Source organism: Oncorhynchus mykiss, chromosome 30, assembly GCF_013265735.2.
Source record: "Oncorhynchus mykiss isolate Arlee chromosome 30, USDA_OmykA_1.1, whole genome shotgun sequence".
NCBI classification, from domain to species: Eukaryota; Metazoa; Chordata; class Actinopteri; order Salmoniformes; family Salmonidae; genus Oncorhynchus; species Oncorhynchus mykiss.
Genome location: NC_050570.1, coordinates 2,609,950 through 2,622,724, shown reverse-complemented (window position 1 = coordinate 2,622,724; position 12,775 = coordinate 2,609,950). Strand labels below are relative to the sequence as shown.

At 43.9% G+C, this 12,775-nt stretch overlaps 1 protein-coding gene across 4 annotated transcripts in view; it reads right to left on the bottom strand.

The window, feature by feature from the left end:
- The window catches only part of zwilch (zwilch kinetochore protein), a 38,843-nt gene that overhangs the window by 10,560 nt on the left and 15,508 nt on the right, over nucleotides 1-12,775 (bottom strand). For 3 of the 4 annotated variants that reach the window (XM_036968822.1, XM_036968824.1, XM_036968821.1), the window contains 6 exons: nucleotides 9,790-9,907; nucleotides 9,483-9,562; nucleotides 7,213-7,369; nucleotides 6,929-6,957; nucleotides 4,343-4,479; nucleotides 1,786-1,881 (listed from right to left, as the gene is read on the bottom strand). In XM_036968822.1, the coding sequence (XP_036824717.1) occupies nucleotides 1,786-1,881; nucleotides 4,343-4,479; nucleotides 6,929-6,957; nucleotides 7,213-7,369; nucleotides 9,483-9,562; nucleotides 9,790-9,907 (617 nt within the window). The remainder of the gene's footprint in view (nucleotides 1-1,785; nucleotides 1,882-4,342; nucleotides 4,480-6,928; nucleotides 6,958-7,212; nucleotides 7,370-9,482; nucleotides 9,563-9,789; nucleotides 9,908-12,775) is intronic. The other variant, XM_036968823.1, reaches the window with a different exon arrangement.

Below are 12,775 nucleotides of genomic sequence, written 5' to 3'. Positions count from 1 at the left end.
GCCTTGACAGGAACTAATGGGGATCCATAATAAACCCCAGGAAGCGTAGCTGCTGCCTTGACAGGAACTAATGGGGATCCGTAATAAACGACAGGAAGAGTAGCTGCTGCCTTGACAGGAACTAATGGGGATCCATAATAAACCCCAGGAAGAGTAGCTGCTGCCTTGACAGGAACTAATGGGGATCCATTATAAACCCCAGGAAGAGTAACTGCTGTCTTGGCAGGAACTAATGGGGATCCTTAATAAACCCCAGGAAGAGTAGCTGCTATCTCGACAGGAACTAATGGGGATCCATAATAAACCCCATGAAGAGTAGCTGCTGCCTTGGCAGGAACTAATGGGGATCCATAATAAACCCCAGGAAGAGTAGCTGCTGCCTTGGCAGGAACTAATGGGGATCCTTTATAAACCCCAGGAAGAGTAGCTGCTGCCTTGACAGGAACTAATGGGGATCCATAATAAACCTCAGGAAGAGTAGCTGCTGCCTTGGCAGGAACTAATGGGGATCCATAATAAACCCCAGGAAGAGTAGCTGCTGCCTTGACAGGAACTAATGGGGATCCATAATAAACCCCAGGAAGAGTAGCTGCTGCATTTGCAGGAACTAATGGGGATCCATAATAAACCCCACGAAGAGTAGCTGTGCCTTGACAGGAACTAATGGGGATCCATAATAAACCCCAGGAAGAGTAGCTGCTGCCTTGGCAGGAACTAATGGGGATCCATAATAAACCCCAGGAAGAGTAGCTGCTGCCTTGACAGGAACTAATGGGGATCCATAATAAACCCCAGGAAGAGTAGCTGCTGCCTTGGCAGGAACTAATAGGGATCCATAATAAACCCCAGGAAGAGTAGCTGTTGCCTTGGCAGGAACTAATGGGGATCCATAATAAACCCCAGGAAGAGTAGCTGCTGCCTTGGCAGGAACTAATGGGGATCCATAATAAACCCCAGGAAGAGTAGCTGCTGCCTTGGTAACAGGAACTAATGGGGATCCATAATAAACCCCAGGAAGAGTAGCTGCTGCCTTGGCAGGAACTAATGGGGATCCATAATAAACCCCAGGAAGAGTAGCTGCTGCCTTGGTAACAGGAACTAATGGTGATCCATAATAAACCCCAGGAAGAGTAGCTGCTGCCTTGGCAGGAACTAATGGGGATCCATAATAAACCCCAGGAAGAGTAGCTGCTGCCTTGGTAACAGGGACTAATGGGGATCCATAATAAACCTCAGGAAGAGTAGCTGCTGCCTTGGCAGGAACTAATGGGGATCCATAATAAACCCCAGGAAGAGTAGCTGCTGCCTTGACAGGAACTAATGGGGATCCATAACAAACCCCAGGAAGAGTAGATGGTGCCTTGGCAGGAACTAATGGGGATCCATAACAAACCCCAGGAAGAGTAGATGGTGCCTTGGCAGGAACTAATAGGGATCCATAATAAACCCCAGGAAGAGTAGCTGCTGCCTTGACAGGAACTAATGGGGATCCATAATAAACCCCAGGAAGAGTAGCTGCTGCCTCGGCAGGAACTAATGGGGATCTGTACAGGCACCACAGGGTTGACCAATGACTGTACAGGCACCACAGGGTTGACCAATGACTGTACAGGCACCACAGGGTTGACCAATGACTGTACAGGCACCACAGGGTTGACTAATTCCTGTAATTTCCTTCTTTAAAATCTTCTAAAAACTGGATTTCTGGGAAAGTTTAAGGGAATTTTAACAACCTTGTGAAAAGACACATTTTGACTAATGAGGAGCAGTGGTCTGTAGACGTACTTCTGGTAGAAGTGGCTGATCAGGGCAGGTTTGATCTGCAGTTTGAACTCGTGGTCCTCGTCATAGGGACATGTCTTGTAGTACTGCAAACACAACCTAGGAAGCACAGGGGGGGGGGGACAACTTTACTATATCAACATCTATACAAGGTTACAGAGACTGATCAACATCTACACAACGTTACAGAGACTGATCAACATCTATACAAGGTTACAGAGACTGATCAACATCTACACAAGGTTACAGAGACTGATCAACATCTATACAAGGTTACAGAGACTGATCAACATATATACAAGGTTACAGAGACTGATCAACATCTACACAAGGTTACAGAGACTGATCAACATCTACACAAGGTTACAGAGACTGATCAACATCTACACAAGGTTACAGAGACTGATCAACATCTATACAAGGTTACAGAGACTGATCAACATCTACACAAGGTTACAGAGACTGATCAACATCTACACAAGGTTACAGAGACTGATCAACATCTATACAAGGTTACAGAGACTGATCAACATCTACACAAGGTTACAGAGACTGATCAACATCTACACAAGGTTACAGAGACTGATCAACATCTACACAAGGTTACAGAGACTGATCAACATCTACACAACGTTACAGAGACTGATCAACATCTACACAACGTTACAGAGACTGATCAACATCTACACAACGTTACAGAGACTGATCAACATCTACACAACGTTACAGAGACTGATCAACATCTATACAAGGTTACAGAGACTGATCAACATCTACACAAGGTTACAGAGACTGATCAACATCTATACAAGGTTACAGAGACTGATCAACATCTACACAAGGTTACAGAGACTGATCAACATCTATACAAGGTTACAGAGACTGATCAACATCTATACAAGGTTACAGAGACTGATCAACATCTACACAAGGTTACAGAGACTGATCAACATCTACACAACGTTACAGAGACTGATCAACATCTATACAAGGTTACAGAGACTGATCAACATCTATACAAGGTTACAGAGACTGATCAACATCTACACAAGGTTACAGAGACTGATCAACATCTACACAAGGTTACAGAGACTGATCAACATCTACACAAGGTTACAGAGACTGATCAACATCTACACAACGTTACAGAGACTGATCAACATCTACACAAGGTTACAGAGACTGATCAACATCTACACAAGGTTACAGAGACTGATCAACATCTATACAAGGTTACAGAGACTGATCAACATCTATACAAGGTTACAGAGACTGATCAACATCTATACAAGGTTACAGAGACTGATCAACATCTACACAAGGTTACAGAGACTGATCAACATCTACACAAGGTTACAGAGACTGATCAACATCTACACAACGTTACAGAGACTGATCAACATCTACACAAGGTTACAGAGAGATTCAAAAATGTTGAAAAGAGGTTTGTGTTCTTTTACACACCAAATGTAAGAAAATGGAGACACAGGGAGGGATTACATGGACTTGTCCTAAATATACATCTAAAAAAATAAATTTTCCATAGCGACTTATCCAGGGAAATTAGTGCCTTGCTCAAGGACACATAAGCATTTTCTCCTAGTAGGCTCAGGGGATTCGAACCAGCGATCTTTTGGGATTATTGGCCCAACGCTCTTAACCTCGAGGCTACTTGCCCGACAGACAGGCTAGCAGGTCTTACTGTGCGAGGAGGAAGAGTCTGTCGTACGCCAGGTCTTACTGTGCGGGGAGGAAGAGTCTGTCGTACGCCAGGTCTTACTGTGCGGAGAGGAAGAGTCTGTCGTACGCCAGGTCTTACTGTGCGAGGAGGAAGAGTCTGTCGTACGCAAGGTCTTACTGTGCGGGGAGGAAGAGTCTGTCGTACGCCAGGTCTTACTGTGTGAGGAGGAAGAGTCTGTCGTACGCCAGGTCTTACTGTGTGGGGAGGAAGAGTCTGTCGTACGCCAGGTCTTACTGTGCGAGGAGGAAGAGTCTGTCTTACGCCAGGCCTTACTGTGCGAGGAGGAAGAGTCTGTCGTACGCCAGGTCTTACTGTGCGAGGTGGAAGAGTCTGTCGTACGCCAGGTCTTACTGTGCGGAGAGGAAGAGTCTGTCGTACGCCAGGTCTTACTGTGCGAGGAGGAAGAGTCTGTCGTACGCAAGGTCTTACTGTGCGGGGAGGAAGAGTCTGTCGTACGCCAGGTCTTACTGTGCGAGGAGGAAGAGTCTGTCTTACGCCAGGCCTTACTGTGCGAGGAGGAAGAGTCTGTCGTACGCCAGGTCTTACTGTGCGAGGAGGAAGAGTCTGTCTTACGCCAGGCCTTACTGTGCGAGGAGGAAGAGTCTGTCGTACGCAAGGTCTTACTGTGCGGGGAGGAAGAGTCTGTCGTACGCCAGGTCTTACTGTGCGAGGAGGAAGAGTCTGTCTTACGCCAGGCCTTACTGTGCGAGGAGGAAGAGTCTGTCGTACGCCAGGTCTTACTGTGCGAGGTGGAAGAGTCTGTCGTACGCCAGGTCTTACTGTGCGAGGAGGAAGAGTCTGTCGTACGCCAGGTCTTACTGTGTGAGGAAGAAGAGTCTGTCGTACGGCAGGCACAGGAAGGTGCTGCAGGTCACCATGATCTCCAGTAGGTGGTGTAGTTTCCTCAGTCTGATCACCTGCTCCTGCAGGTCCTCCACTGTACTCAGGTAGTAACTCTTTGGACAACACAGTTACAAAGTTATAGAACAACACAGTTATAGCCTCATAACATGATTATAGCTATAATGTTGATATCATGGATGGTCAGTCCTGTATAGTCTCATAACATGGTTATAACTATAATGTTGATATCATGGATGGTCAGTCCTGTATAGCCTCATAACATGGTTATAACTATAATGTTGATATCATGGATGGTCAGTCCTGTATAGTCTCATAACATGATTATAACTATAATGTTGATATCATGGATGGTCAGTCCTGTATAGTCTCATAACATGGTTATAACTATAATGTTGATATCATGGATGGTCAGTCCTGTATAGCCTCATAACATGGTTATAACTATAATGTTGATATCATGGATGGTCAGTCCTGTATAGTCTCATAACATGGTTATAACTATAATGTTGATATCATGGATGGTCAGTCCTGTATAGCCTCATAACATGATTAAAACTATAATGTTGATATCATGGATGGTCAGTCCTGTATAGCCTCATAACATGGTTATAACTATAATGTTGATATCATGGATGGTCAGTCATGTATAGTCTCATAACATGGTTATAACTATAATGTTGATATCATGGATGGTCAGTCCTGTATAGCCTCATAACATGGTTATAACTATAATGTTGATATCATGGATGGTCAGTCCTGTATAGTCTCATAACATGGTTATAACTATAATGTTGATATCATGGATGGTCAGTCCTGTATAGTCTCATAACATGGTTATAACTATAATGTTGATATCATGGATGGTCAGTCCTGTATAGCCTCATAACATGGTTATAACTATAATGTTGATATCATGGATGGTCAGTCCTGTATAGCCTCATAACATGGTTATAACTATAATGTTGATATCATGGATGGTCAGTCCTGTATAGTCTCATAACATGATTATAACTATAATGTTGATATCATGGATGGTCAGTCCTGTATAGTCTCATAACATGGTTATAACTATAATGTTGATATCATGGATGGTCAGTCCTGTATAGCCTCATAACATGGTTATAACTATAATGTTGATATCATGGATGGTCAGTCCTGTATAGTCTCATAACATGGTTATAACTATAATGTTGATATCATGGATGGTCAGTCCTGTATAGCCTCATAACATGGTTATAACTATAATGTTGATATCATGGATGGTCAGTCCTGTATAGTCTCATAACATGATTATAACTATAATGTTGATATCATGGATGGTCAGTCCTGTATAGTCTCATAACATGGTTCAAACTATAATGTTGATATCATGGATGGTCAGTCCTGTATAGTCTCATAACATGGTTATAACTATAATGTTGATATCATGGATGGTCAGTCCTGTATAGTCTCATAACATGGTTATAACTATAATGTTGATATCATGGATGGTCAGTCCTGTATAGTCTCATAACATGGTTATAACTATAATGTTGATATCATGGATGGTCAGTCATGTATAGTCTCATAACATGGTTATAACTATAATGTTGATATCATGGATGGTCAGTCATGTATAGTCTCATAACATGGTTATAACTATAATGTTGATATCATGGATGGTCAGTCTTGTATAGTCTCATAACATGGTTATAACTATAATGTTGATATCATGGATGGTTAGTCCTGTATAGCCTCATAACATGGTTATAACTATAATGTTGATATCATGGATGGTCAGTCCTGTATAGTCTCATAACATGGTTATAACTATAATGTTGATATCATGGATGGTCAGTCCTGTATAGCCTCATAACATGGTTATAACTATAATGTTGATATCATGGATGGTCAGTCCTGTATAGTCTCATAACATGGTTATAACTATAATGTTGATATCATGGATGGTCAGTCCTGTATAGTCTCATAACATGGTTGTAACTATAATGATGATATCATGGATGGTCCTGTATAGCCTCATAACATGGTTATAACTATAATGTTGATATCATGGATGGTCAGTCCTGTATAGTCTCATAACATGGTTATAACTATAATGTTGATATCATGGATGGTCAGTCCTGTATAGTCTCATAACATGGTTATAACTATAATGTTGATATCATGGATGGTCAGTCCTGTATAGCCTCATAACATGGTTATAACTATAATGTTGATATCACGGATGGTCAGTCCTGTATAGTCTCATAACATGGTTATAACTATAATGTTGATATCATGGATGGTCAGTCCTGTATAGTCTCATAACATGGTTATAACTATAATGTTGATATCACGGATGGTCAGTCCTTGCTTCCATAGCTCTGTCCATGAATCTGAGTGGTTACATTTCTCCAGGCCCATCCCCTCAAGCTTTTCACCAAAAAAAGGCAGGGTGTCCATTTTGTTTCAATAAGGATTCTCGCTTTAAATGATTATTATTATTTTTTTTAAATGTTAGAGATGATTTTCTGAATAAAGTAGTATAAACCTCGGACTCACCAGGTGGTTTAGCGTGGTCAGATCTTGACCTGAGGAGAAGAAAACACGAACTGTTAAATTAACTGAAAATGCTGTAAGATAAGAACTAGACGGTATTTTGTCTGGAACCACGGATCCCAATAACGTATTAGGTCCTGTCGGTGAGCACCGGTATCATTCTCTGTGGTGTCACGGAGAATAGTACACGGTTTCACTTTTAAACCGAACAACCACATCCTATTAGGTATTCGGGATTCGAACCGACAGACCTTTGGATCACAGAGCAGTGTGTGTGTGTGTGTTACCTATGAGGTAGTTGATGTAGTCCTTCCTCATCTTGTCTAGGCCCATCTCCAGCAGCATGTGAACAGGTGTCAGGCCTGTTAAAGAGACATGATCCATCTGATGGTGGTAAGACTGAAGGATCAGCTTACTGAGGGAGCTACTGCTGTCTCTGTGAATCTACAACAATCAGGAGAGACACGCAGCAGTTAGAGAGAAAGAGAGAGAGTTGATCAATATTTGTTCCCGTAGCTGTCTATTTACCACAACAAACCGATGCTGGGGCACTAATTCCACACTCAACGAGCTGTATCGCGCAAACAGGAAAACGCTCGTCCCGAGGCGGCTCGCCTAGTGGCCGGGGACTTTAACGCAGGGAAACCGAAATCCGTTTGACATAATTTCTGTGGATTTAGAGGCGAAAAAAAAAAACTCTAGTTCGCCTTAACTCCAAACACAGAATTGCATATAAAGCTAACTCTCCCGCCCTCTATTTGGCAAATCTAACCATGACGTTATCCTCCGGATTCCTACTTACAAGCAAAAACTCAAACAGGAAGTAGCAGTGACGCGCACACTGCGGAAGTTGTCCGATGAAGCGGATGCTAAGCTACAGGACTGTTTTGCAGCACAGACTGGAATATGTTCTGGGATTCATCCGATGGTATTGAGGAGTTTACCACATCAGTCACTGGCTTGATCAATAATAAATATCATCGACGACGTCGTCCCCACGGTGACCGTACGTAAATAACCCAACCAGAAGCCATGGGTTACAGGGAACATCCGCACTGAGCTAAAGGCTAGAGCTGCCGCTTTCAAGAAGTGGGACACTAATCCAGACTAAGAAGAAACCCGTCAGACTAATCATCAAACAGGCAAAGTTTCAACACAGGACTACACCAGCTCTGACGCTCTTCGGATGTGGCAAACTATCACGGATTACAAAGGGAAACCCAGCCGCGAGTCAACCAGACGAGCTAAATTTACTGAGCCATGCATGAGAGCACCAGTTGTTCAGGACGACTGTGTGATCACGCTCTCTGTAGCCGATGTGAGTAAGTAAGACCTATAAAAAGGTTAACATTCACAAGGCCAGACGGATTACCATCATGCACTGACCAGATGGCAAGTGTCCTCACTGATATTTTCAACTTCTCCCTGACACAATCTGTAATAGTTACAAGCAGACCACCATAGTCCCTGTGCCTAAGAACGCCAAGGTAATGATAATCTACATGATTATCTCCCTGTACCAATCACATCTGTAGCCATGACGTGCTTTTGAAAGGGCTGGTCGTAGCTCACATCAACACCATCATCCCAGACATACTGGACCCACTCCAATTCGCATACCGCCCCAACAGATCCACAGATGACGCAATCTCTATTGTTGTCCACACTGCCCTCTCCCACCTGGACAGGAGGAACTCCTGTGTTAAAAAGTTGTTAATTGATTACAGCTCAGCGTTCAACACCATATTACCCTTCAAGCTCATCACTAAGCTCAGGACCTCCTGACGGGCCACACCCAGGTGGAGAGGGTAGGCAACAACACATCCACCATGCTGACCCTCAACACAAAGGACCCTCGGGGGTGCATGCCTAGTCCTCTCCTGTACAGTCATTGGTCAGGGGCCTAGTCCTCTCCTGTACAGTCATTGGTCAGGGGCCTAGTCCTCTCCTGTACAGTCATTGGTCAGGGGCCTAGTCCCCTCCTGTACAGTCATTGGTCAGGGACCTAGTCCCCTCCTGTACAGTCATGGGTCAGGGGCCTAGTCCTCTCCTGTACAGTCATTGGTCAGGGGCCTAGTCCTCTCCTGTACAGTCATTGGTCAGGGGCCTAGTCCTCTCCTGTACAGTCATTGGTCAGGGGCCTAGTCCTCTCCTGTACAGTCATTGGTCAGGGGCCTAGTCCTCTCCTGTACAGTCATTGGTCAGGGGCCTAGTCCCCTCCTGTACAGTCATTGGTCAGGGGCCTAGTCCCCTCCAACGACTGTGTTCACCAACGACTGTGTGGCCGGGCACGACTCAACACCATCATTAAGTTTGGAGACAATAAGACGATGACACATCCTATAGGGAGGAGGTCCAACCATCAATCCATCAACTTCAGCAAGACAAAGGAGCTGATCGTGGACTACAGGAAACGCAGGGCCGAGCCCCGCCCCCATCACGCCCCCATTCACATCGACGTGGCTGTTGTGGAGCAGGTCGAGAGCTTTGATGATCAGATTCAGATCAGTCTCTGATGTCTTGATATGATCTGAGGACACACACACACTATACTTACCCATGGTTTAATGTCACCATACTGCAAAGCTTTGATGACCATTTTCAGACAGTCTCCGACATCTTGATAGGAAGTCACACCTGTGATGGAAAACTAGTGATGAAATAAATAAAAAAACAGCTCAAATGTTCCACATCCAAGTTGATATAGGAAGTTGAATTTATTTCCATTTACAAAATGTAAATAAGGAACTGAATAGCTTTTTATTGTTCATACATGTGAAAAAGTGAAAATGTTTCCAAAGTGAAACCAAAAAAAAAAGGCTGTTCTCTACTATAACTAAAAATGTACTAAAAACTCCACTCACTGTTCCTCATGCGAACCCAGAGCTGTTCTATGAAGTCCAGATCTCCTCTCTCCATCAGAGAGTTGAATATCTCTGTCTCGGTCTCTGATGTTCCCATCTCAGTCTTCACCTTCACTGCCTGGGGGGGGGGGGGGGACCACGACCAATCAGATAAAGCATTATGATGACATGTAATTTCAATTGTTCAACTTGTTCAGTTTTAAATGATACAATATTCACACCCCTTTGACAAGTTGTTGTGTTGTAAAGTTGGATTAAATTGGATTGAATTGTAATTTTCTGTCAGCGATCTACATAAGGTACTCTAATGTCAAAGTGGAAGACAAATTTTGAGAAAATACATGAAAAATATATTTAAAAAAAAAAATACTAATATCTTGATTATAGAAGTATTCAACCATTCTCAGGTCATATATTTTCAAGCAGATTTAAGTAAAAACAGTAACTCAGGAACATGCCCTGTCTTCTTGGTAAGCAACTCCAGTGTGTATATTTGGCCTTGTGTTTTCCGGGTTATTGTCCTGCTGAAAGGTGAATTCATCTCCCAGTGTATATTTGGCCTTGTGTTTTCCGGGTTATTGTCCTGCTGAAAGGTGAATTCATCTCCCAGTGTATATTTGGCCTTGTGTTTTCGGGTTATTGTCCTGCTGAAAGGTGAATTCATCTTCCAGTCTCTGGTGCAAAGCAGACTGAACCAGGTTTTCCTCCAGGATGCTGAGCGGTGTTTATTTTTTATCCTGAAAAACTCCCCCGTCCTTAACGAGTACGACCCATAACACAGTGACGGTCGGTACCGTTTAAGGGGGACGATATATAAATATATATTTTAATGAGCACAAACCTTATTTCTATTACAGCATATTGGATGACTGTCATTCATATTCCATTCACCCAGCTCATTGTTATCATCGATAGGTTTAGGCTACGACATAATACTAGAATGTTCCCTGTACCCATCAACCTAGTAGGTGCACACAGGTTGAGAGGATTTTGAGTAATCAAGTGACAGGTGACAGACAGAGACACATTCAATACCTCCTTGTAAGAGGGCCACCATTGTTCCTGTTCCCAAGAAAGCTAAGGTAACTGAGCTAAACGACTACCGCCCCGTAGCACTCACTTCCGTCATCATGAAGTGCTTTGAGAGACTAGTCAAGGACCATATCACCTCCACCCTACCTGACACCCTAGACCCACTCCAATTTGCTTACCGCCCAAATAGGTCCACAGACGATGCAATCTCAACCACACTGCACACTGCCCTAACCCATCTGGACAAGAGGAATACCTATGTGAGAATGCTGTTCATCGACTACAGCTCAGCATTTAACACCATAGTACCCTCCAAGCTCGTCATCAAGCTCGAGACCCTGGGTCTCGACCCCGTCCTGTGCAACTGGGTACTGGACTTCCTGACGGGCCTCCCCCGGTGGTGAGGGTAGGCAACAACATCTCCACCCCGCTGATCCTCAACACTGGGGCCCCACAAGGGTGCGTTCTGAGCCCTCTCCTGTACTCCCTGTTCACCCACGACTGCGTGGCCACGCACGCCTCCAACTCAATCATCAAGTTTGCGGACGACACAACAGTGGTAGGCTTGATTACCAACAACGACGAGACGGCCTACAGGGAGGAGGTGAGGGCCCTCGGAGTGTGGTGTCAGGAAAATAACCTCACACTCAACGTCAACAAAACTAAGGAGATGATTGTGGACTTCAGGAAACAGCAGAGGGAACACCCCCCTATCCACATCGATGGAACAGTAGTGGAGAGGGTAGTAAGTTTTAAGTTCCTTGGCATACACATCACAGACAAACTGAATTGGTCCACTCACACAGACAGCATCGTGAAGAAGGCGCAGCAGCGCCTCTTCAACCTCAGGAGGCTGAAGAAATTTGGCTTGTCACCAAAAGCACTCACAAACTTCTACAGATGCACAATCAAGAGCATCCTGGCGGGCTGTATCACCGCCTGGTACGGCAACTGCTCCGCCCACAACCGTTAGGCTCTCCAGAGGGTAGGGAGGTCTGCACAACGCATCACCGGGGACAAACTACCTGCCCTCCAGGACACCTACATCACCCGATGTTACAGGAAGGCCATAAAGATCATCAAGGACAACAACCACCCGAGCCACTGCCTGTTCACCCCGCTATCATCCAGAAGGCGAGGTCAGTACAGGTGCATCAAAGCTGGGACCGATAGACTGAAAAACAGCTTCTATCTCAAGGCCATCAGACTGTTAAATAGCCATCACTAGCATTGAGTGGCTGCTGCCAACACACTGACTCAACTCCAGCCACTTTAATAATGGGAATTGATGGGAAATGATGTAAATACATCACTAGCCACTTTAAACAACGCTACCTAATATAATGTTTACATACCCTACATTATTCATCTCATATGTATACGTATATACTGTACTCTATATCATCTACTGCATCCTTATGTAATACATGTATCACTAGCCACTTTAACTATGCCACTTTGTTTACATACTCATCTCATATGTACATACTGTACTCGATACCATCTACTGTATCTTGCCTATGCTGCTCTGTACCATCACTCATCCATATATCTTTATGTACATATTCTTTATCCCCTTACACTGTGTATAAGACAGTAGTTTTGGAATTGTTAGTTAGATTACTTGTTGGTTATTACTGTAGCTGATCTAGGGTGTGATCATTAGTCCAACAGTTGCAAATGAGAGTTTCTATTGGACACATTCAGGTGCGTTTATCCGCGTTTCGTTACGTTTGCTTCCATCTAGGAAGTGTTTTTCAACAAGAGTCGGCAGAATGAATACACCCCGGATCACAAACAAACACAGTTCATTTTCATAGTAGCCACATACAAGATGCAAATGATCATGGTGTTTGTATGTAATTCCTTCTCGCGTCGACACCGCTCCTCTCACAATTTTCACTTAGTTTGTGGACTTCAGAGCACAACACAACAGCTGTCTGTGACCAGGCGA